Source organism: Eublepharis macularius, chromosome 5 (genome assembly GCF_028583425.1).
Source record: "Eublepharis macularius isolate TG4126 chromosome 5, MPM_Emac_v1.0, whole genome shotgun sequence".
Classification (NCBI taxonomy): Eukaryota; Metazoa; Chordata; class Lepidosauria; order Squamata; family Eublepharidae; genus Eublepharis; species Eublepharis macularius.
In genome coordinates, this window is record NC_072794.1 from 88,243,058 (window position 1) to 88,269,014 (window position 25,957).

The following is a 25,957-nucleotide window of genomic DNA, read 5'->3' on the forward strand; positions in this document are numbered from 1 at the left end:
GTGGAAAAAATAATGAAGTCATCTAAGAGTTTTTAAAGAATTTTTATTTCTTTTTCACCGTCTGCATTCGCTTGTCTTCTCAGCATGGATGTTTAATCTTTCTAGGCTTTGTGAATTGGCCCAAATGAATAAGTGGTGAGCTGTCTCTCTAGGAGCTAGCGGCTTATTCTAAGGCCCTAATCACTGAGTAAACACATCTTTGCCCTCCCTCTCTTACAACTGCTATATAATAGTGGAGATTCTAGCACAGTAACCTGGATATTGCAGGGATCCACGCTTTGAAATGCAGAATGGCTGATCTTCCAAAACAGACAGTGCCTGATCTTCTCCTGTCTCTTTCTTCTTTTTTAAATTAAATATCACCACAGAGATGCTGTTTTATTGCCTGATATTGTGCATTAGTGCCCTGGATTTTCAAGTTTAGTTTCAGTCAACATTGTTGGCTGCACTTATATGGAACTGTGCATGTTAGACTTATTGGTGGCCTTTCTTGGCACATGTGTACTTGGTTTTGAATCACTTTTTAAATTAAAGAAGACAAACATTAATGTAAATGTCTAATCCCTTCTCTGTTCAAATGTTCTATAATTTAAAATAGATTTTTAGGACTTGCCCAAGTCCTGCTTTCTTATGCTGACTCAAAATAAAGGAATTGTTATAAAATTGCCCTCCACATATTCAACAGCATATTTATTTAAGTAGACAGTTTTTAGCTAGCTAAATGCATTGGCTGTGATCCAAAGAGCTACTTTAGGCAAACCCATGGGCTTGGGCATGCCTGTCATTTTTAAAACATTGTTAACAAGAGACCTCCATGCTGTATTGCAAACTGTTTTTAAAATTTCCCTCAGTTTCAAACTTGTTTTTAATGTAGCATGAGTGCTATTGTATGAGAAGCACAAATCCAGTGCCCACTTGGGTGTGTGGAGCTCAAACCTATAGCATTCTGTTGGTGGAAGAAGTTGTTTTTATGTTACTATTTCCCAAGCATCCCACTTTGACTTCCAAAAAGGCTCAGGAACTCAGGTGAACAAAAAACTATGTGGGCCAAGAGATGAAGTGAGGAGGAGAATTCTGACAAGATCAGCCTTCCTTTCTCCTGTGACAATGGAAAACAAGTAGGATCCTGCCCATTGTAACATACTTCATCCTTTTGTGGTGCAATACTGCCCGTTATACTCTTTTACTCAAAATTTGCTGGAATAATGTTGCCCTGTCAAACTAATGTGTTGGGAACCAGTTTGGTGTAGTGGTTAAGAGCGTGGGACTCTAATCTGGAGAGTCGGGTTTGATTCCCCACTCCTCCTCTTGAAGCCAGCTGGGTGACCTTGGGCTAGTCATGGCTCTCTGGAGCTCTCTCAGCCCCACCCACCTCACAGGGTGTTTGTTGTTGTAGGGATAATAATTACATACTTTGTAAACTGTTCTGAGTGGGCATTAAGTTGTCCTGAAGGGCGGTATATAAATCGAATGTTGTTGTTGTTATTATTATTGGATCCAACCAGCTTTCCTGCTGGTTAAAAAGGGGAGGAGGAGTGTGTTTTGATGACTCCTACAAAGGTTATAATGGGAAGAATAGCACCTGCATGAATAGCGACCATGTGGGGTGGGAGATAAAGTGGAAAGGGAATTAAGTGACTAAGCAAACATGGCTGACTGGATCCAAAACAATATCAACCTTATACAGTTAATAATACTCATATTTAATGAGAGTTTACTGAATTTACACCATTTAATTTAAACTATTTTGATGACTTGTCAGTTTATTTTAAGATTAGTTTAAACTTTTAATTTTAAATAAAATGGAGGACAGGAGAATTATTTATTTATTTATTTATTTGTGTCTATTTATTTCTATTATTTCTATTCCATCCTCCCCGCACCGTTAGGCTCAGAGCAGATTACGTTCCATAAAAACATTAAAATAAAACAGCATTTAATGATTTAAAACAACAGTATTAAACAGTACATTAAAATATTTTAAAAGTACAAGAAAGCAGCACAGAAGTAATCAATCAATCTGCCACCCAACTGTCACTTAAAAAGTTACTTACAACGTTAGTTAAGAAGTTAGATTGTGGGTGCCTCTGGTAGGGAGGGACCCATTCTTCTCTATTTGGCTGCTGGAGGCCCAGCTCAGCCTCAACCATACGCCTGGTGGAACAGCTCCATCTTACAGGCCCGGAAGAAAGATAAAAAATCCTGCTGGGCCCTGGTCTCATTGGATAGAGCGCTCCACCAGGTTGGAGCCAGGACTGAAAAGGCCCGGGCTCTGGTCAAGGCTAGGTGGGCCTCTCTCGACCAGGGACCACTAATAGTTGTTTATCACCTGATCGGAGCATCCTTTGGGGCACATATAGGGAGAGGCGGTCCCGCAGATATGCTGGTCCCAGTCCACATAGGGCTTTATAGGTTAGTACCAGAACCTTGAATCTGATTCGGTACTCTACTGGCAACCAATGCAGCTAGCGCAATACCGGTATTATATGTGCACTACTAGGCACTCCGGTGATGACACATGCCACTGCATTTTGGACCAGCTGCAACTGCCAGATCAGACTCAAGGAAAGTCTTGCATAGATCACGTAACAGTAATCTAACCTAGAGGTGACCATTGCCTGAATCACTGTAGTTAAATTGCAGGTTGAAAGATAGGGGGCAAGCTGCCTGACCAGTCAAAGATGGAAAAAAGAAGACCTGGCAACCGCTACGACCTGAGTCTCCATTTTCAAGGAGACATCTAGGATCACCCCCAGACTCCTGACTCTCGGAATTGGTGTGAGCAATGCCCCATCGAGGGCCTGAAGCCAGAGTCCTGAATCCATGCACCCGCTACTCAAGTACAGGATCTCCATCTTCATGGGGTTTATTTTCAGCCAACTCTGCTTCAACCATCCAGTCACGGCTTCAAAAGCATAGTCTGGGACATCCGGGGCCGAGCCAGGCTGGCCAACCATCAACAGATATAACTGGGTAGCATCAGCATACTGGTGACACCCAAGTCCGAAACTTCACACCAGCTGGGCGAGAGGGAGCTTATAGATATTAAACAATAAAGGGGAGAGCATTGCCCCCTGTGGCGCACCGCATACCAACAGGTGGAGGGATGACAACTTCTCCCCCAGCGCCACTCTCTGTCCCTGACTGTAGAGAAAGGAGACAAGCCACTGTAGAGTCATCCCTTGTATCCTCACATTGGTGAGGTGGTGGGTCAAAAGATTGTGATTGACCATATCAAACACTGCCGAAAGATCTACTAACATTAGCAGTGCCGATCCACCTTGATCCAGGTGTCTGCGAAGATCGTCTGTGAGGGCAACCAGCAATGTCTCTGCCCCATGTCCTGGGCGGAAACTGGACTGGAAAAGATCCAGGGCTGAGGTATCCTTCAGGAATCTCTCTAATGTCACTTTGCTTTCCCACTGAGGAGAAAGACTGTATAAATACAGTTAAATAAATAAATAAATTCAGCGATGTTTAAATGTAATTCTGCATTGAATAGTTTTGGTGGTTCTATAAGATAAAGAGAGATCCTAATAAACTACAGTAACTGTATTAAACTTATTGTAAATTTTAAAGTTCTTCCATTTAAAAAAGGAATTTGTAACAAAAGACAAAATGTTATGAAGGAAATATAAATGTTAAATATTAAATATAATAATTTAATTTATATACCACCCTTCAGGACAACGTAATGCCACACTCAGAGCGGTTTACAAAGTGTGTTATTATTATCCTCATGACAATCACCCTATGAGGTGGGTTGGGCTGAGAGAGTTCTGAGAAAGCTGTGACTGACCCAAGGTTACTCAGCTGGTTTCAAGCGGAGGAGTAGGGAATCAAATTGATTCAAAGTTTGGGAAACTGAAACCATTTTAGATTATCAGAAAATGGAAACAGTTATTCTTATACAGTCACAAGAGAGACATGTATGGACAGACAATTGTGTTAATTGTTTTCATTACAGGGGTTATAGCACACACAGTTGACTCCATTCTACAGACAGGGTGAAACTACAAATTTTGGGAAACACAAGAAAGCCACTGTCTTTCCATGTTGAGCACCTACCCCCCCCCCCCATGTAACAAGTAGTAAAACTTTTTGTCTTGGTTCCGTCATATTAAAACCAGTCCTTGGACACAGTCAGTTCTAAACTCAATTTTGGTGATAATGAGAAAATCTGTGTTTTCTCTTACTTGTTTTCATTGGACATTTCAAGGCAACTTTCTTCCATCTCTTGCAATGTAGCCTAAAAATGGTCCCCTGAAATGCTGCTTTTGGGGAACAGGAAACCCCTTGGTACAAGGTGAGAGAGGAAACTTCAGATCTGTGGTGTGAGGGAAGAATTGGTGAATATCAGCCCACCTTCCAGCCCCAGAAGTCAACTGGTTCCAACCCAATATACAGAATTTGATTGTGCTGTAAACTAACCTAGACATTTAAAAGCAAAGTTTTTGGCCTTGAGTTCTTAGCTACAAAAACAGGTTACTTTCTCTCTAAAACCTATTAAACTGGATAATTGTTTATATGGTAGTACCAACATTATGATCTGCAAGTGAGATGTGTGAACATATTCCACAATGAAAATAAAGATTCCAAAACAATTCATTTAGCACTGAGATATAAATTGCATTTCCACATGAGTTAGTGATGTATGCTGCAATTAAATTCAAGCATCATGCCAATTAACATATTTTCTGTTTTTCAGAGAAAGCTTCTTGCTGTCTACCTCCACCATGATGAAAGTGTGCTAACCAATGTGTTCTGTTCTCAAATGCTTTGTGCCGAATCTATTGTTTCCTATCTTAGTCAGAATTTCATAACCTGGGCATGGGATATGACAAAAGAAGCAAATAGAGCAAGGTAAGTGGATTTGAACTGTTCTATATTTCTTTGTCTATTTCAGTTATAAATATGATAGCTTGGATTGGCAGAAGACTCTGTCACAGAAAAAAATTCTTCCTGTTGGATTCACCAGAAAATTTCTGTGAACGGAAGAATTTCCCTCAGTGGAGCATACCTTCCTCTCCTCTCCCCTCCTGCTGAAATGCTGCACCTGGGGAGGGGCAAAGAAGAAGTAGGCCAAAGAAGTAGGATCAGCCTCCTAAGAAAGAGATCCCTAAGTGTTGAAGAAGAACATCAAAATGAAAAGACTGACTAGGAGAATGAAAATGGTTGTATGTAGTAGCATCACTTTGCCTAAGAGACACCTTTAATATATTTGCAATTCACCTCCTGTTCTCATATTGTGAAGAAACATATGTATTTATTTATGTCATTTATATTCTATCATTCTCTCTAATGGAGAAGTGTTAGCAGTCAGACCCCTCCCTCATGATAAAAGAGTAGTTTATGAATATGGACTATCATAAACCTCTTGCCAGAAGCCCCAGATACTGACTGGCCGCAGACAGAATGGATGCCAGCTGGCCTGGAGATTGAAACGTTACCAAGCCATAAGTCATAGGGGAATAACTGACTGAACAGCCCCCACACCCCAGAGAGAAGCAGAGATAACAAGGCTTCCTGAGACACCTCCCTGCCTAATCTCATCTACACCTTCCTCCACCTTTCGTCTCCCATTTACCTAATCGGGCTATTCACATCTGGTGGCATTCTTATCTGATACTTACCGGGTCATCAAGCTATATTTTTACCTGTGTGTGTGTGTTATGTGCCGTCAAGTTGCCTCCAACCTATGGCAACCCTATGAAGGAAAGACCTCCAAAATTTCCTATAATTAACAGACTTGCTTAGATCCTGCAAACTGGAGGATGTGGCTTCTTTTATTTTTACCTCTAGTTCACCCCAATATAGTCATATCATGCCTTTTACAACTTATTGTCCTACATCCGGAGAAGCCATTAAGCCATTGTTTTAGGACAAAGACATCAGTTTTGCCCCAGGGTACATTTTGCACTATAACTGGCTGTCCAGCCATGTGCTTTGTGTGTGTTTGTCTTGGTATCTACTCACACACACCCCATTCCATTGGGCTTCTCTCTGTGAAGCGCTGGTTGTTTTGCTGCTTCTCCGCAAATCTCCTCCTTTCCTCCAAAACTGGTAAATATCACGCTTTCCCCAAAACTGCTTTCCTATTTCCCCACTTTCTCCTAGTTAACTCTGTGTAAGCCCCATGGCACAGAGTAGTAAGCTGCAGTATTGCAGTCCAAGCTCTGCTCACAACCTGAGTTCAATCCTGGTGGAAGCCGGGTTCTGGTAGCCAGCTCAAGGTTGACTCATCCTTCCATCCTTCCGAGGTTGGTAAAATGAGTATCCAGTTTCCTGGGGGTAAAGTGTAGATGACTGGGGAAGGCAATGGCAAACCTCCCCGTAAAAAGTCTGCCAAGAAAATATTGTGATGCAACATCCCTCCATGGGTCAGTAATGACTCGGTGCTTGCACCTTTAACTCTGTGTGTGTGCTGTGGGTGATTTTCTGTGTGTTTGCCTTTTACTGGTCTGTTGATGATGATGATGATGATGATGATGATGATGATGATGTCATTTATAGTTCTCCTTTCTCACTGAAACACAAGGTAGATTGTATAGAGTGAGATTAGCACAGCCAATGTCAAAAACATTTCAATAAACAATGCCATAGGATAAATAACTGCAAGTTTACAAAGATATAACATTAGCAAAAATCCAATACAAAGTAGAAGAAATGCTGAAACAGAGCATAAGCAATTCTAGGACTGACATTAGAAAACACAAAACTACCCAGTAAGGTCATACTTAAAGCAACAGGTAGTACATAGGAGCATATACTTAAAGTAATAGATAGTACATATGACAACATAGTAGTGAACTGTATGGTCCCTAACTCATTAGTGAAGCATCTCTTTGAGATCATCTCCCTACAGTACAGCCCTCCTATCTGTGTAAAAAGCTCTTTTGAATAATTCAGTTTTGTATTGTTTGCGGAAGACCAGGAGAGTGGGGGCTCTCCAGACTTTCACAGGCAGGCCATTCCATAGGACAGGGGCCACCACAGAGAATGCATATGTATGGGTAGCTGCTGATTTCACCAGTGTGCAGGATGGCACCTGCAGGAAACCCTGTTCAGTTGAGCAAAGCTGTCATGGAGCAATGTAGGGAGAGAGGTGATCATTTAAATATGCTGGACCAAAGCCATGAAGAGCTTTGTATGTGATAATCAGTACCTTGAACTGAGCATGGTAACTGATAGATAGCCAGTGGAGTGACTGCAGGATGGGACTGATATTCATGCTTCTGGTCGCTCCTGATAACAGCTGAGCCACAGCATTTTATATCAACTGGAGTCTCCTAGTTAACTTAGACGGGAGACCTATGTATAGTTCATTATAATAGTCAAGTTTTGATGTTATCATAACATGGATCCTACCTTGACCGTGTCGAAATAGGAAGCCATCTTCCAGCCTAGAGTGAGGTTGTAGAAAGCATTTTTTGTGGTGGCCTTAACTTGCTTTTCTAGCAGTAGTACTGGATCCAGTATAACTCCTAGGCTCTTAACCAAGTCTGCAAGTGTTAATCAAACTCCATCGAAAGTAGGGAGTACAATGTCCTTCAAGAGCTTCCCAACGAGCATCACTTCCATCTTGTCCGTCTTGTTCAATTTCAATTTGTTCGTTTTCAGCCATTTGACCACAGTTGGTTGGCGGTGATCCAAGATTTCAACTGCATCTTGTTGGGACTTGGATAGTGAGTTGTAGAGTTAGGTGTCATCTGCATATTGATGACATCCCACTCCCTAGCTGCGAATGAGTTCTCCTAAAGGCTTTACATAGAGGTTGAATAACATAGGAGGTAGGATTGCACCCTGCAGAACCCCATAAGATAATTCCCATTCTGGAGATAGCTGATCTCTGGCTGCAACCCTTTGAGTTGGTTCCATGAGAAACAATTTAAATCAGTCCACTTTTGATGTCCTCTTGTTTCTAAATACCTCAACAGGATGACATGGTCTACTGTATCAAAGGCTGCAGATAAATCCAGGAGAAGCAATAAGGAGGCATGGCCTTTGTCTATATTTAGATAGAGATCATTCACTAAAACTACTAGTGCCGTCTCTGTCCCATGACCTGGTCTGACTCAAGACTGAAAAGAGTCCAGATTGCTAGAGTTATCCAAGAGGACCTGGAATTGGTCAGCTACTGCTCTCTCAATCACTTTGCCCAGAAATGGCAGATTAGAGACTGGGCTCTAATTAGCCACATCATTTTTGTCTAGGGATGTTTTTTAATTAGCAGATGGATAACCGCCTGTTTGAGAGGCTGAGAAAGGTGCCCTGAGTTAGTAGACCTCAGTGGTTCACTTATGTGGTCCTTACTTGATTTTAACAGCCAAGATGGGCAAAGATGCAGTGCACAAGTAGTGGCTTTCATAGAGGTCAGGATCTTGTTAAGATCTGTCATTGTAACTGGTTCAGGGTGGCCTATATGTGAGCCAGCGGTGTATTAAGCATTTCTTCCATCTCATGTGTATTACAGCTAGCATCTAGCTCAAGAGTATATTCGTGCTATTTTATCAGCGAAAAACAGCAAAGGCCTCACAGCTAATTGTCTGTTCTTGAGACTGTAAAGGTTCAGATTTAGGGGTTAAAAGATGTCAAGACACAAAGGTTGCTGAGAAATAACTTTTTCCTGCTTTATAGGGTTCTGTAGTATGCTGTATCAGTTTCCTTGCAAGTTTTCTGCCAACGACTTTCTAGGCATCTTACAACTCTCTTTAGGTCACCCAGCTTTGTGGTAAACTTCGGGTCTGGCTTCCATCCCAAAGGTCAGAAAAGTTGACAAGAAGCAATGGTTCAATAGCTTCAAGGAGCCTAGTGTTTTATGCTCCTACAGCAGCTTACATAGAACATGTGTCTGGAATTCTAAAATCCTCAAAGCATTTTGGAATCTAGAAGGATCCATAATCCTTTGAGGGCAAATCATTTTAACTGGACTCCCTACTTTGCAGGGTGTTGGAACCATATTCAGTTTTGCCTTAAGCAGATGATGTTCTGACCACGGTTCAGGCCGAATCTCTAATGTTGAAACAAGACTTTCCCTCAATAGCTCAGTGCAAAATATTAAGTTCAAGGTGTGGCCTCTTTCACGTGTAGGGCCTGTCACTATCTGAGAGAGATCCAGGATTGCCAGGGAAGCTAAAAATTCCTGGGTTGGACCTGACTTGGAACACTCAGCATGGATGTTGAAGTCCCCCAGAACAATAAGTCCAGGTGTCTCCACCACTATATCCTCTTGTAGCTCTGCCTGTTTATTTGAGAGTTCTCTAAGGGAACAATCCTGGTATACATAGGTGGAGATTTCCTGGTTACCCTTCTAGCTGCATCTCCTTGTATGCTAATTCCCCCAACTCACAAGGAGACCCTCCTATTTGAGTAACAAAGGCAGCTCTTAAGTATCATATAAGAACCAAACCTTAGGCATTAATGGCTCACTTCATAAAACTAATTTCACGAGTCTCAGTGCTGAACTACTTTGGGCAGATTATGAGATATGAAAACCATCTGAAGTTTACACTACTTGACTTCCATGACAATATTTTGCATTCTAGCAATGACATCTAAAGGTAGACATTGTAATACTCCCATGCTGTTATAACGGATGAAATATGCTTATTATGTCACTCCTTGGAACACTTTTTAAAACATTATCAGGTCTGTGATTCTAATTTGATCTTAGGTTAGGGTTATTAGAGTAACAGACTAGGATCTGGGAGACACACAGTTGAATCCTCTCTTTGCCATGGAAGCTTGCTGGCTGACTTTGGGTCAGTCACAGACTCTGAGCCTAACATACCTCACAGGATTGTTATGGGGATACAATGGAGAAGGGGAGAATTTTGTAAGCTGCTTTGGCTCTCCATTGGGGAGAAAAATGGGGGGTAAATGAAGTAAAATAAAATAAAAATTCCTGTGGTGGGGTCTTAAAACAGTAACAATGAACTGTTTTTCATCTACTTCATGGTAATTTTATGGCTGAGTTTAATTTAAATGGAGCAGTTAAAGAATCATCTGAATGTGTCTTCCTATTTTTCTCCAGTTCTATGACATAAGCTTTTTTTCTTTTGTACAATTGTCAATTGCAACTAATTTTATTTAAACGAAAACAAACATGCAGAATTATTCTTTCACAATTCATGAACTATTTTGATACATTTAACATATTTTTAATTTTGGTTAGCATGTATTATGCTTTTGTCTTTTAAATTACTGTTGAGGAGGGTGAGGGGAGAGAAAGATACAGATTTGAATGAAGCATCTGTGCTTTTTCAGGAGGCAAAATATGTGGGCAAGAGATTGAGTTAAATCTTATAGTACTGCTGTTCACCAGGAGCAAGGAGTCCCTCCTTTTCTTTTATCCCACAACTTAATGTTGAAGGAAACACTATTTCTAAAACCATCTGCAGTGGCTAAGTTCAGCTGACTACCTGCTGTTATATTGTTATAGTCACTGTTTAATTCTCCAGTTTCTTTTATTTTACAGTGACAAAAATTGCAGTGTAGTTTCTTTTGAAAAACTGTGTTTGAGGGAGTTTTTTATGACTGACAATCAACAGGCATGTTGTTCCTTTGTTGTGTTTTACTAAAGCAGTCTATTAAGTAGCACAACTTTGATACACTAGTAATAAGAGTTTGTAGGTTACAGAGACACCTGTGGTGACCAAAGCGACAGAAGCTGCTTATTAGAAAAAGTCTGTACAGCTGTGTCCTATTAACTCCTTATGACACTTTTAGAAACACTAAATAAAGGACTTGTTTAAGGCTTTATAGCTATTGTCAACGAATCTAGAACCTGATTGTGAAAAATACAATAGGATGCTTAAGCTTACACTTTTTGGTTGTGGTGTCAGTTTGTGACAACGGAAGTATCATGCTAGCAGAATGAGATTTTCAAATGCTTATGTGTAAACATAATGCAATTAATTCCTAATTCATGTGTAACCGTACAGATTACTCTTATATTGTAGGATTTTTACGTTGTATGGGACGGTGAGAGGAATTACTAGCTGGAGACCATGGTGTTTTTTCCATGTAAACCTTATGGTGTATTTTAATATTAAGGGTAATGTTAAATGATATCTTCCTAACACAAAAAATGGCTGTTTTGGAGGGTGGACTCTATGGCATCATACCCCAGTGAAGTACCTCCCCTTCCCAAATCTTGCCTTCTCCAATCGCTATCCATGTAAGCAGATTAAGCCTCAGTTGGTCTAGATGGCCAGTTGGTGCTTTTTATCTCAGCTCGTGTTATTCTATGAGACCTAGTAATCTGGTTGGTAGCAAAGTGATCTGCATTTGTATTATATCCTGCACATACACATTTCTTCACTATAGGTATCTATGATCATTCAAGGATATTAAAGAGTGCATCTGTAATATATGGAATTTCAAAGCTAGTCCTCAACAAATGGCCTCTGCGCACACACTGGCTGCATTATCACACAACCTGCTATCCCCCCAAAATATCTTCTCCTGTAATGCAAGCCCATTAGACCTAGCCCTGCCCACCGGAGCAGCACAGGACAAGTCTTTGTCCTCCTTCCTTGTGATGCTCCTTCGACAGTTGAAGCACCTTCTGTTCTCTATTCCATACATACCCAGTTCCTTCAATAATTCCTCAAAGGACCTGTTTTCCTGATACCCCCCAACTTCTTTAGCACCCTCCCCAAATCCTTTCTAATTTGACTATATCCTTCCTACAGTACACCATGCAGAACTGGACTCAATACTCTAAATGAAGATTGACTAGTGAAGAGTAGAGTGGAGCTATTACTACGTGATTTGGACACAGGCTGCTATTAATGCATTGCTCTCTTAAGATTGCATTTGCTTTTCTAAACAGCTAAACCACATGGTCAGCCCATATTCAACTTGGAATCAACTGCAACCCCAAAATCTTTAGCACCTGCACAACCGCCCAGCCCATGAGTCACAAGGAAGAACCCCAGAACAGACTCACAATTTTTGAAGGGGTATATAAGCAACCTTTCACAGGACTGGACCACCTCTAAATGCATGTGAGGGAACTACTTGTTTGAAAGCCTCCCTTGAATGTGTTACATTTCTACCATCCTAGTATGGTTGCCAGCCTCCAGGTGGTGGCTGGAGATCTCTCAGAATTACAACTGATCTCCAAGCCATACAGATCAGTTCCCCTGGAGAAAATGGCTACTTTGGAATATAGACTGTATGGAATTATACCCTGCTGATGTCCCTTGCCTCCCCAAACCCTACCCTCTCCAGGTTCCACTCCCCAAATCTCCAGGATTTTCCCAACCAGGAGCTGGCAATCCTATCCTACAGGCATGGGGGGATTTCAAACCAGCAATTCCTTAGTGTGCAGAATCCCAAACTTCCTGGGCATGGCAACTAAGTTTATTGAATGCTAAAGATGACGTGAATGGAGGGAGACCAGAAGCCAATAGGTTAGAGTCAGGAAAGACTTGGAAAGAAGTAAAGAAAAAAAAAAGGGAGGGAGGGAGGAATGGAAACAGAGAGGGAGGGAGGGGAAGGGAAAGAAAAAGGAAGGCTTGAACTGCACGATCATTTTGCGTGACTCACAACTCTGAATAAAATGGGGAGGGGATCAAGGAACCTAGTCAGAGCGATGTCCAATGGCTTTTACAGAGCAAGGCAACACATGCCACAACTGCCAGGCTCTACAGCAACGGGGCTCAACATTGAAAGGGATTAACTCACTCACCCCATTCCCCCTCTGCTACCATGCTGCTGCTCTTTCCCTTGGAGCTAGGAAATGCTGCTTTCACTTTCCATTCTTTTATCCTCTCACCCCCACCCCATTAACTTTATTGTTGGTTAAACTCACCTCGAAACCACGCATGCCTTGGAATTCCTGACCCCCAAGGTTTCTGAAGAGGAAGGTGTTCGCATGAACACTCCCTCTGGAAACTGAAGCTGAAAGGAACGTTCCCCCAGGTGGCTCGGTGGCTGTCTTCTGGAAGGAAAGGAAAGATAGATAGACATGGAAAGAAAGAGAAAGGAAGGAAAGGAAAGAAGGAAGGAAGTAGGAAAAACATGGAAAGGGGGGAGGGAGGGAGGGGGGAGGGAAAAGGAAGGAAAGTAGCCCTGCCACCCCATAGAGACCTGCCAAACAGTTGAAAGGCAGACAGGCCGGCTTTATGTGCAAGCAGCACTGCTTTGCCCTCTGCGTGCGCATGGGGGGGGGTTGCTCTGAGAGCTCTGTGGAGAAGGAAAAGGAAAGGCACGCAAGGGCAAGGCACGCAGCCGCCACACGCCACCACTCTTGTCGGCAGAAGCTCCACCAGGAGAGCAGGGCCCCGAGTCTTTGGACGCTGGGGGCGGAGCTACCAATCATGTGGCTGTTTGCCAGACCTGCCGGAACAGTGTTCCGGCGTGTTCCCCCATAAAAAAAGCCCTGCTTCATATTATCCATTTGGGGATGGAGGGGCACATTACATCTCCCTAATAACTCCTTCAAACACAATGATCTCAGTCCATAACCTTTTATTAAGGATATTTTCATATGGGATAGGAGTGGGGTCAGGCTCCCAAATGTGGTCCTGTCCCCTTTTCTCATTGTAATTTAACAAGAATGAATGGGAAGGTTCCAGAATGCCCATCTGGACTTTTTGATGTTCCCCTCTTCTCCATTACTGTTTATTATTTTTGTTAGTTGGACCTAAGAAAATGGATTTATCTTTTTAAATAATTTATATGCTGCTTTTTCTAAAACCAAAGAAGTTCACTTAAAATATAATAAAACACAACACATGCAATTAAAGCATATAAACTAAAACAAAAATCAACTAGCAAGTCCAATCGTTCATCACACAGATACATTTATAATTCTTCAAACTCATCAGCGAAGCATCTAAGCCACACTGTGTTTATATTTTGAACTGTCAGACTTTGTGTAAAAATTCTAAGCCCCTCTTCCTTAACAAATTACATCAATGTTAAAATGATGTTTTCTTCTTAGCCTTGGGGTAGTTAAGAATTAATTGACAAAACATTTATTAGTATCTCTCCTGTAACACATTTCTAATTACTCACAAATAGAGATGGGCACAAACCAAAATACGAACCAAAATTTGTCACGAACCAGCCAGTTCGTGGTTTCGTGAACTGGTTGTTCATCAGAGCCCATTTCTGACGAACTGTCACAAACTTTAGACCGGTTCATTTGGTTCGGTTTTTGGTTCATCACTGCAGACAGCCTGGCACCAATCAGTCAGTTTCCTAGGCAGCAGGGGATGGGCTTTCTGCAGACCTTCTGCTGACCTGGTAGTAACCTTCTGCTGACCCAAAGGTGACATTTTCACAAACCAAATGAATCGGTTCACGAACCAGGGCATGTTTGTGAAAGTTCATGGTTCATTTGGTTCGTGAGACACGATGAACCACAAACCGCATGGTTCTTTTTTTCCCCGGTTCCTGCCCATCTCTACTCACAAATTACTTACTCTTTTTGCTAGCTTCCTAAGTGATGCACATGTGGATGAAGACAATTTGATTTCCCCAGTAAATAATTTTTTTTCAATCTGTCATTGCAAGACTTAGTAAATATTGGGTGCATTTTCAAATGATGATAGAAACTTCTTTTAGTTTATGTATCATTTCTGAATGTTGTTAATATAACAGAAAAAAACAGAAGCAGAAAAACAGAACTGAATAATTTTAAACTCTAATTCATGTCAAAGCTGAACCTTGGAGCTTTGGCAAAGTATGTGCTCTAACACTAACCAATGAGTCCTCTCCTATTCTCCATGTGTTTAAACTGAATGAACTGACATCTTCAGTTAAATGCTCTCAAGTAGCAAGTGTTGGGAAAGAGACCCTGGAGAACTGCTGCCAAGTTATGTATACAGTATCGAGGTTATGCATGTATACAGTTTCAAGGTAGGTGGACCAATGATATGACTCAGTGTAAGTCAGGTTCATATGTATAATCTATTTTAAGCATCACTGCTTCAGCTTCATTTGGGATTGTTGCTTACATTTAAGTAGAGGTTTGATCTTTTAAATTGTTCTTACAGTTCTCCTAGCCTGACAACTGTTATGAGAACTGCTATTGCATAGTGGTTAATGAATCTCACTACTGCCACGAGCTCAGTTGGTGGCTTTGGGTAAGCCACTCCTCTCTGCCCCAGCTCCCGAGCTGTATTGTAGGAATAATAATAACACTGACTTAGTTCACCCCTCTGAACAGGGCACTAATCTACCAAGAAGAGCAGTATATAAGTGCAGTTTATTATGTTACATTTTTTCACATTGCTTGATGGTTTACGTGCTGAGTTTTTAATGTACTTATGTGCTCTGGGTTATTTGCTTGGTTTTTAATGGTTTGATTATATGTTTTTGTGATACCTTATTTCTTGAGCTGCCTCTAACAGGTCTCTAAAGATGGAACATATAAATAAATAAAAGAATTGAAAAAACCATAAGTGGCTTACAAAATTGGTTCTATTGTTTTTAGGCAGCAGCTCATTCTTAGACTCTTGATAGAATTTTGTTAGAAGTAGTTTTATGCTTATGTTGTCAATATTTTAAAATTTCTTATTTTTAATTTACTTCCAAAGCAATAATACAAAACACTTAGCATCACCCAATTCAGAAACTGATTTTTTAAATAAACAAACAAATAAATATTTCGAAATACCTAGTAAATTTGTCCGTTTGTCTGTGGTTTGTTTTCTGGAAGAGGCAGTGGAAAGAAGGTGAAGAGGGATTCCTTTTGTTTCTTGATTACATCCCTCCTGCTCATTTTCTCCTTTTCTCCTTTGCTTTTGATTTTTGTGGCGGTCTTAACAGAATGTCAAGATCAATTTGCAGCATGGTTAAACTCAAGGTTTGCATTCTGCCAACAGCAATTGTCTTTACAAACAATGCTGTGAGTTCTTGTAACTTCAGAAGCTTTTAGAAGGATCATGGTAAGGGCAGCATCTAATGACTTTATTACTATAGGGTTTCAAAACAGGCTCAGTAATTGTTCACATCTCTTTGTCATCTAGTCATAATTACTGCATAACATTGTTCAGGATTGCACTTGTGAATGATTTCTTAATAGAAGTGAAATTAAGAAAAAAGGGAAAGGATGAACAGTGACTACTTCTTCATATAGCCTGTATTCAGATAATTCATGAACTGTTTGTGATACTTAACATGTCCCTTAAACAAGGAAAATCCATATTTAAGCATACATATACTTTGAAATTATAGTTCGTTACATGTTTTAAATTATTTGTTGAAAGGACATACAAGGCCAGGGCTGCTTAGTCGTGGTAAAAGTTTCTTTATACTGAGAATGGTAGAGTAAAAGGCTTCTTTGTGTTATATTTGGAAATAAAGCTACACAGAATTTTCCTCTATAGATCATGTTGAAAGTTGTTGGTTTTTAAAATTCTTCCTTGTATCATAATGTGGTCATATTTTCTAGATGCATTTCAACCAACTACTATGCAAACCTATGACAGTGAAAACTACAATTTTAAACTGCCTGTGCGTGTGTGTACATCCTGTTCCTGCCCAGTTAAAAGGATAGAACCTGGTACTAGGTTTACAGAAACAGCATTTTTCGGCCCTCACTGTTTCCTGTACTGCTGTATCATGGCTTTGTGCAACAAACTTGTCATGCAGGACTTTGACAGCAAGGACGAGTTGCTCCTCATCCTTGCTGCCTAAGGATGATAGGTTCTTTGGTTGTGCTCTGCAAATGGCTATAGGAAAGGGGTTTTGAGATAACTTTAGAAACAACTTGGGGCACAGGTAGGGTTGCCAGGCCCCCCTGTCCTCCCAACAGGAGGTGGGAGACCCAGCACTTACCTTCCTCTCTTCTTCCTCGTGCGCATGCATAGCTCACATGTGCTCCTGGCCCACACAATGACGTCACTTCTGGGAAGTGACATCATTGTGTGGGCTGCAGTCGCCCCTGGGAGCACTCTTGTGCTCTGCAAGGGGCCCAATCTGGCCTGAATCGGGCCAATTCGGCCTGAATCAAGCTGCTGTGGAGCACGGAAGCACTGCTGTGCTCCACAGTGGACCAATCTGGCCCGATTTGGGCCTGAATCAGGCTGCTGCAGAGAGCAGGAGTGCTCCCGTGTTCCACAGGGGCCCGATACAGGCCGGATTGGTCCTGTAGGAGTGTGCAGCAGTGCCTGGGAGTGCGCCCTTGGGAGGTGTGTTCCAGCAGGGGACTGGCCACCGTAGGCACAGGTGTGCCACAGAAATTATGCTACTTTTGCTGTAGAGGCACAACCTGTTCTTGCACTGTAGCAGATAAGCAGCAGTATAGGAAATGGATTCTGCTCAGCTCTGAATAGACTTTAATTGATAGTGAAATAACTGCATATGCAGAATCGTCTGTAAATAAATTAACTAAGGAGGCAGTCAGCAAATTCCACTACCTTAATGCCATTCTCAGTTGCATGGTACATAACTGAACAATGGTTCCTTACCTCCATCTTGGGGCCATATATCATAGCCACTCTGTAGTGGGTATAGATCCAGAGGAGTTAGCCGTGTTAGTCTGTAGTAGCAAAATCAAAAAGAGTCCAGTAGCACCTTTAAGACTAACCAATTTTATTTTATTGTAGCATAAGCTTTCGAGAATCAAGTTCTCTTCATCAGATGCCTGATCCGAACTGGATCAGTTCGGATCAGGCATCTGATGAAGAGAACTTGATTCTCGAAAGCTTATGCTACAATAAAATAAAATTGGTTAGTCTTAAAGGTGCTACTGGACTCTTTTTGATTCTGTAGTGGGTATGTTATTCTTTGGAGATTATACATTTTTCTCAAAAAGAGTCCAGTAGCACCTTTAAGACTAACCAATTTTATTTTAGCATAAGCTTTCGAGAATCAAGTTCTCTTCGTCAGATGCCTGATACAGAGACTGGTCAAACACAGAAGAGCAGAGGGAAGAGGCAATTAGGGGGGGAGGGGGAGGGAGCAATCAAAACATTCCTTTGCTAGTATATGTAAACATCTCCTTTTGGTGTGTGTATCAGTTGGCTTCAAAGGAGTTTGCCCTGTTAGTTTGTAGAAGCCAAACAGCTAGACCATCCAATTCCAATGCAGTATGGGCCTTCGATAACCACAGCTCTCCCTGTCAGATGCATCTGACAAAGAGATCTGTGGTTCCCGAAAGCCCACGCCAGGTACCACTGAGCTCCCCCAGACCCCACCTCTGTAAAGGAAATCTGTTACCTGTGGTAATGTGATAACCATTCATAGTCCCTATTCAGTCCCAGCTTGACAGAGTCAAATTTGCATATGAATTCCAGTTCAGCAGCCTCCCGTTGGATTTTGTTTTTGAAAGGTTTCTGTTGAACTACAGCGACCTTTAAGTCTTTGATGGAATGTCCTGGTAGGTTGAAGTGTTCTCCCACTGGTTTCTGGACGTTTCCATTTCTAATGTCAGATTTGTGTCCATTTATTCTTTTGCGTAGAGGTTGGCTGGTTTGTCCAATGTACAGAGCAGAAGGACATTGTTGGCACATGAGGGCATATATCAGATTGGAGGATGAGCAGCTGTAAGAGCCAGAGACAGTGTAGTTGATGCCATTGGGTCTTGTAATTGTATTTCCTGGGTAGATATAGGGGCAGAGCTGACATCTGGGTCTGTTGCAGGGCCTGGTACCTGTGCTGGTGACTCTGCTAGCCGATTCATGACTGTAAGTGAGAAGTTGTTTAAGGTTGGGGGGCTGTCTGTAGGCAAGGAAAGGTCTTCCACCCAGCCCAGATGCCAGCTCTGCCCCTATATCTACCCAGGGAATACAATTACAGGACCCAATGGCATCAACTACACTGTCTCTGGCTCTTACAGCTGCTCATCCTCCAATCTGATATATGCCCTCATGTGCCAACAATGTCCTTCTGCTCTGTACATTGGACAAACCAGCCAACCTCTACGCAAAAGAATAAATGGACACAAATCTGACATTAGAAATGGAAACGTCCAGAAACCAGTGGGAGAACACTTCAACCTACCAGGACATTCCATCAAAGACTTAAAGGTCACTGTAGTTCAACAGAAACCTTTCAAAAACAAAATCCAACGGGAGGCTGCTGAACTGGAATTCATATGCAAATTTGACTCTGTCAAGCTGGGACTGAATAGGGACTATGAATGGTTATCACATTACCACAGGTAACAGATTTCCTTTACAGAGGTGGGGTCTGGGGGAGCTCAGTGGTACCTGGCGTGGGCTTTCGGGAACCACAGATCTCTTTGTCAGATGCATCTGGCAGGGAGAGCTGTGGTTATCGAAGGCCCATACTGCATTGGAATTGGATGGTCTAGCTGTTTGGCTTCTACAAACTAACAGGGCAAACTCCTTTGAAGCCAACTGATACACACACCAAAAGGAGATGTTTACATATACTAGCAAAGGAATGTTTTGATTGCTCCCTCCCCCTCCCCCCCAATTGCCTCTTCCCTCTGCTCTTCTGTGTTTGACCAGTCTCTGTATCAGGCATCTGACGAAGAGAACTTGATTCTCAAAAGCTTATGCTAAAATAAAATTGGTTAGTCTTAAAGGTGCTACTGGACTCTTTTTGATTTTGCTACCACAGACTAACACGGCTAACTTCTATACATTTTTCTGCTGACTTATTCTAGTTTATAAATGCTTATCTAGCCATATGGTTAAGAATGATAAATTTTTACCCCTTCAGTAAATTTTTACTACTTCAGTAAACTGCCCTACCATATTATGTATTTTTTAATGCATATTTTAAAACATATTTTGAATTCCATGGAGGCCCCTCTATTGTGCTGGAATGCATACCCACACATCCCAGCAAGCTAGTTCCCCTCCCATAGATAGTCTGAAAAGTAGTGTAATGGTATCAATACAGTTGGACATGCATTGATTGTATAGTTAGATCATTTAGTTACTGAGGTGAAATTGGTTCGTTAAGATCTAAACTTTGGTATAATGCAAAATAAACACTTTTACACTGGGACTCCTGCATGACAACATCAAAGGATAATTTAGTAACCAGATCAAAACAGTTATGAGGGTGTTGAAAGAAAGCTACATTTTGCTTTGTAAAAATCTGATGCAGCTGTACTCTGATGAATTTCATTTACATCTTGCCCTTTATTTACCAACGACATGTATTAAGAAGTACTCTGTTTTGCAGAGATCTTTGGGTCTGCCATGAACCTGAAAGATACAAAAATAACGTTATAAAATTGTGCATCATGTCTTTATTGATAGCAGTGCAGCCTAGACACCATGCCTTCAGTGTCAAGTCCTTTTGTCATTCCAACTTGTGGAGCAGAAGGTGTGAAATAATAGGACCCTGTGGTGCTATTTGTGAAAGAACTGTGATGCAGAAGAGTGGTTGCCTGGTACTGACCTCTATGGGGGAAAAAGTGAAAGCAATTGGGCACAATTCAGTTTATGTTCATAAAAACCTACAGCTGCATCAGTAATACCTCAAGGATGCTGCCATCAAATTCACAAAGAAATTTAACAGAATCTATGTGAGAGTTTGACCTTTGCTTATCAGGAGGATTCAATAAATGACAAGATCAGTACAGTTCATTTATTAAAGTATAGAGTCCAATAGCCAGCCATTGCAGAGGCTAGAGGAGTATTTGCAGAGACATCAGAAGAATACTCTTACTGGATGTTTGTAACTAGGTCATATGATAGCCATCCTCATACAAGTTACCTGTATTTTAGAACTGCTTACAGGTAAACCTTGCAGAACCGCTGGTTTTCTGTGATGAGGAATGAATGCAACAGCCTAATGCAAGGAATACTATAAATATATCTTCATTTGCACTTTTTAGGACATGTTTATTCATTAATCAGCACCTGTAGTAGCCATTCCAAATCCTTGGAGCCTCTCCTCTACCAACAATATAGTGGATTAAAATTCAATGCCTGTTATATGGGTATCTGTTTAAAAGTATGGAGACTTCTGATGCTGGTTTTAACAGCTCTATGCGTGAAAATGCTCCCTACATCTAGATTTAGATACAAGGTAGAGGCCCTTAGAATTGACTAGGGTTCCCAACCTGCAGGTGGTAGCTGGAGATCTCCTGTAATCACAACAGATCTCCAGGCAACAGAGATCAATTCTCCTGAAGAAAATGGCTGCCTTGGAAGGTGAACTCTATGGCGTTATGCCCAACTGAGCTCCCTTCCCTCCCTAAAATCTACCCTCCCTAGGATCCATCCTCTAGATCTCCAGGAATTTCCCAACCCAGAGCTGGCAACCCTAAAATTAACATTTCCACCACATCGTTAATCTTTCAATGGAAGGCATTTTCTGTGAGCAGTGAGTAACTTAAATTAGCTTTTAGTTACTGTCACCAGAGTGAGATTTGAATGTGACAATTTTTAAGTTAGAGTATAGTTTTCCTAGTGTCTGATCTACCATGCTGAACTGAATCTGTTCTTGGAATTGTTATGACAAGTGACTGAGGCAGTGAATATCAAAAAAATTAATATTTTCAAAGATATTTCCTAAACAAAGAAGACTATTTTGAAGCTGATTTGACTGATTGTAATGAAGGAGTCATGAGTTGCAGTGACAAGAAGTAAAGTAGGAGTTCAGTAATAGCAGTTGTCTTGAAAGAAAGTCAGAGTTTAATGGATAAGATGTAGGGACAGGTAAATCCCCCCCCCCATTTGTTGTTACTTTGAGCAGTTTTGATCCAGCCATTTTTGTTGATGGGTTGATGATTTGTTTGCAGTTTTTTACATCATTTATGTGCAATTTAGAAGTACAGAATACATCATTTATATATATAGATGCTTAAAGTAATGTTGAAAAATGCATACAACGCATGGAAATTGAAAATGGCACAAAAATAAAGTCTCCCAAGTTCAATTTGCACAAGGAGAAATAAAATCAAAATGGACATTTTTGAGATGAACTAATAGGGATGATAAATTCAGTGCTAACCTCAATAACAGAGTGTGCTAAATCAATCAGAAATAGATATTCTGTTTAAATACATTTCAGAGCCTCCTACATTTAAAATTTAAATATTAATACATAAAATGTTATTCTTAAATTAACATTTTAATGAGACTTATGTTGACTTTGCACAGTATAAAATTAATCATGTTAAATAATTATATGTCTTACATGTTTAATATTCACCAAGGTATTCTTTGTTGCTTTGGAAAGACATTATAGTGACTCTTTTGTTATCAAAGATGTTTCTGAGCTTTACAAATTCTTTAAAGTAGGTCAGATAGTTACTACTGCTCATCTCTGCAGACTAGTTTTATTAACCTTAAACGGTTCTACAGCTGACCTCAAGGCTATGCAGACCATGGGACAGCAAACTGCTGTTCTGTTCCTGAAGTGATACTTAAGATAACCTTTCTGTCAAATTTGAACTGGATCTTGTAAATGAATAGTATAACTATACCTTATCCAGCAGTACAATTGAAAAATTGATGGCGACATTCAGCCTAGGTTAGTTTTGTTTTGTTTACACGTTTCTCCTCTCTCTATCCCAGGTTTGGAAAAACTGGCATAATGTACTACTATTTAAGCTCCTTTGCTCAGGAAGCAAGCCAGTGACATCCTCAGTCTGTTTTGGATGCTGCAAGTCTCTTCTGAGACACAGATCTTGCATAAAGCTACCCATTGTACTTTAGGCTTCCCAGTTGCTTGTCGGTGGCAGGCAGTCTCCCAGAGGTTTGTCCCTTTGCTCGCTGATCACTGGCGATTGGTGAGAGGTGGCTGCTAAGCCTCCCAAAGATTACCTGCTGCTGACAGGCAACCTGAGAAAGCATGCACCAGGCATGCTCCTGGTGAAGTGAAACAACATCACTTCCTGAAGTGACTTTGTCACACTGACTGTTGGTATGCTCCTACTCTTCACTGGGGCCAATTTTGGTCCCCAAAAGGCTGAACTTGCCTTGCACAAAGCCTATGGCCAGTGTGATGACATCACTTCCCAGAAGTGACGTCATCACAGGAGTACTGGGAGCATGTGTGTGCAAAGCATGTGCACAAAAAGAGAGAGACATAAGGCACGAGGTAAGTGCCAGGTCCCCGCCTTCTGCTGGGAGGATACAGAGGCCTGGAAACCCTATTGTATCCCCCTCTGCCCCCTGCCTTGGCAGCTGGCAAACAACATTCTCTGTTAACCAAAGGGGCCTTATCAGCCAACTAGCAGCAGTGGCCAAGTAACAGCTTCAAACATACCCTGCACATTCTTCCTCTACTTTAAAATATTGAGGGGGGGGGTAATAGCTTTTGCTTTAAGGCTGTATTCTACCAAAATGAAGCCGCTAAAACTCAAGAGTTGGCCCTAATTGTTTTCTGACTGCTCTTCCCGCCAAGTCTAGTTTTGGCTGCATGACATTCTTCTAAATGTCTGAAGTATAAATATGGAGGGTTTTTTTTTAACGACATCAAAAATTAGGTCTTTTGATTCTGTTTTGGATTGGATATCAAGTGCCTGTGACATTTTAATGCAGTTTGTCTTCTCAAATTGGTTTACCTTCTAATGCATGAGACAACAGGACTTTGTTCATCAGATGGTACATACATTTCAGAGCAGTTGTTACCTAAAATATTACCATAAGGCATAAGAAAACACATGATTTAAGTTGCCTTTCATGAACATAATTAAGAATTAATAAGCCTGTACCAGTGGCTAGTCCTCAGATTTTCCACTGTTTTGCCTTTTGTGACCTGTGTTATTAAAAGTCCATTATTTTTACAGACTTTATTAAATTGGATCTTATTAAAGCATTCTATATTTGCATTTGGTCTTTCATAATTCATTATTATTATGACATTTACTTTTTACCATCAGATCTGAAAACATATCATAAGCTACCCTTTTCTCTTGAAAGAAATGCTAATTTCAAACAGTCCTCTAATGGAAGAGAAAAGCTTTATCAGTTTTTTCATTTATTCAAGATCGTGTGAAGAATACTAATGCCAGACTTCAGTATGCTAATGGATGAAAGCTTTTTTTGGTCAAAAGCTTCGAAATATTGTTTTTAGACTACACAAGTATGAAAGTGGAAGAGGGTTACGATTGCAGCTGAAAACCTAACTCAAGAATACAACTCTTGATTTGTGTTACTGCTAAATCCACAATTTACCTAAAATGTTAACCTTGTATGGAAAGTAATGTGTGTGTAGTTTTTTATAACTGCTATATACATCCCTCTTTCTATGGAATCTTTTCAACCAAAGACAATATTGAGTATCTGTAGGACACCTGGCAGATTTGATAAACGTGGTTAGATACCCTCAAACATTGCTGGAAATGTATTGCATGTGGGCCTATGGTAGTATATGTTGCAGTTTAGTAACTTTTTTTTGCATGAACCTAACTTCATCTTAGAGATCTGTTCTACAAACTGTATGAGACTTAAGCATCATAAGTGATTTCCTTTAAGAGTACTGCTAACAACCAATGAGTGTTGAAAACTTGAAAGTCGAGAACTCTACTGGACATGACTTAGAGGCAGCAGGTTAAAAGAGGTTATAACATCACCAAAGTTTTTCAAAAGTTTGCAGAAAATATCTGGAAACATGTGAAGCTATATTGTTAATGGATTAGGGATTTATTAATATACTCAGCTCTCGATTACATTTTTTGTGTTATTCTCTTTTTTGTTTTGTGTTATCAATAGAGGAGAGAAAAGGAGATAAATGGGAATGGGTTAATGAGATATTTGTGCTATTTTTGTGAAAGATCATTCCATAATAAACCATATTTTAAAAGAAACTGAGAACATTTAAGCCTTGGGGAAAAGATATGGAGGGCAGAAAAAAGCAAATTAGCTGGCTAGTTATTGAGAGTTATTGAGAGATCTGAAGCTTAGGGAAAAAATGGGAAATGGGGAACAGAGAGATAATGAGCTGGTGGGGCAGGAAAAGAAAACTACAATTATTCAGTTCACATTTAAATGGGATTTATGCTTCACTGGACTCTGTACATTTTACTACCAAGAAAACAGGTACAGGAGAAATTAAACATTCCTTTAGTGCAGATTTTCCTTTTAAAAATTTTGCTGAGCTAGGTGATAGGTCAGTTTAAAAATCTAATGCCTCTTAAACTATAGTGTCAAGGTTAATAAAGTAGTATTGTTGGTCTCCTTGTGAAAGTCTTTTAAAGAAATTACTTCGTGATCTTTAGAGTTTCATAAAACATTTGCTGTTGTGGGAGATGTCTGCAAAATGTTTCATTCTGAGGACACTTGCTGATTTAAATGTCTGTTTTTATTCAGAATTAAATTGTCCCCCTCTACCTACTCTCCTGTGTGTTTTTCATTCCACTACTTCCTCCTGTATGCTGTTTATGGTGGGGCTTTACTTCCACAAGCATAGAACAAGTCAAGATGTTACTGAAAATATGTTATAATGGCTATTATTATCATTGCCAATACTGTTATTAGATTTTCATCAGTTTTGTTATATTTTGGTATATTGTGGTATGGCTGTTTCTTAGGACTCTCATTTACTTGTCTGATTAACCCAACTTGTTTTGAGTCAAAAAGACATTGTCCATACCTGAGATTGCTGTGACAAACAAACATTACTTCTTTTCAAGTTCTGGGGACCCCTATTTGTTCAATGCATCTGGTGATACTAGAAAAATAAATGGTAAGCTACACCATCATAAAGTGTGTTAAAATTGCTGCAGTACAGGGGTTTTATGTTATTGAAATGGTATAGTTGTGTTTACATGTTTTGTTTAAAGGACATTGTATATTGTGGCGAGACTCTATAATCCAAAACTGGGAGACCCCAAAATTGAGTTTCTGCCTCAAGAAGCAAAACCAAAGCTGAGATATGGCAAACTAAGTAGAAGTTTATTAGAAAGAACATCCGAATAAACTGATCCATATCAGATGACTCTGAAAATCTCTTAACATATTTGCATAGGGTGCATGTTCTGTGTGGGGGAGAGGTTAGTCTACCATAGCTTGTTAATACTTTGGCCACTTGTAGGTTTGTGATGGATTATGGAAAAATATGA

General features: G+C 40.5%; 1 protein-coding gene across 1 annotated transcript in view; it reads left to right on the forward strand.

Annotated features, from left to right (window-relative positions):
• Positions 1 to 25,957, forward strand: part of FAF1 (Fas associated factor 1) — a 403,775-nt gene that overhangs the window by 274,404 nt on the left and 103,414 nt on the right. The window contains exon 13 of the mRNA XM_054980952.1: positions 4,709 to 4,863. Within this exon, the coding sequence (XP_054836927.1) occupies positions 4,709 to 4,863 (155 nt within the window). The remainder of the gene's footprint in view (positions 1 to 4,708; positions 4,864 to 25,957) is intronic.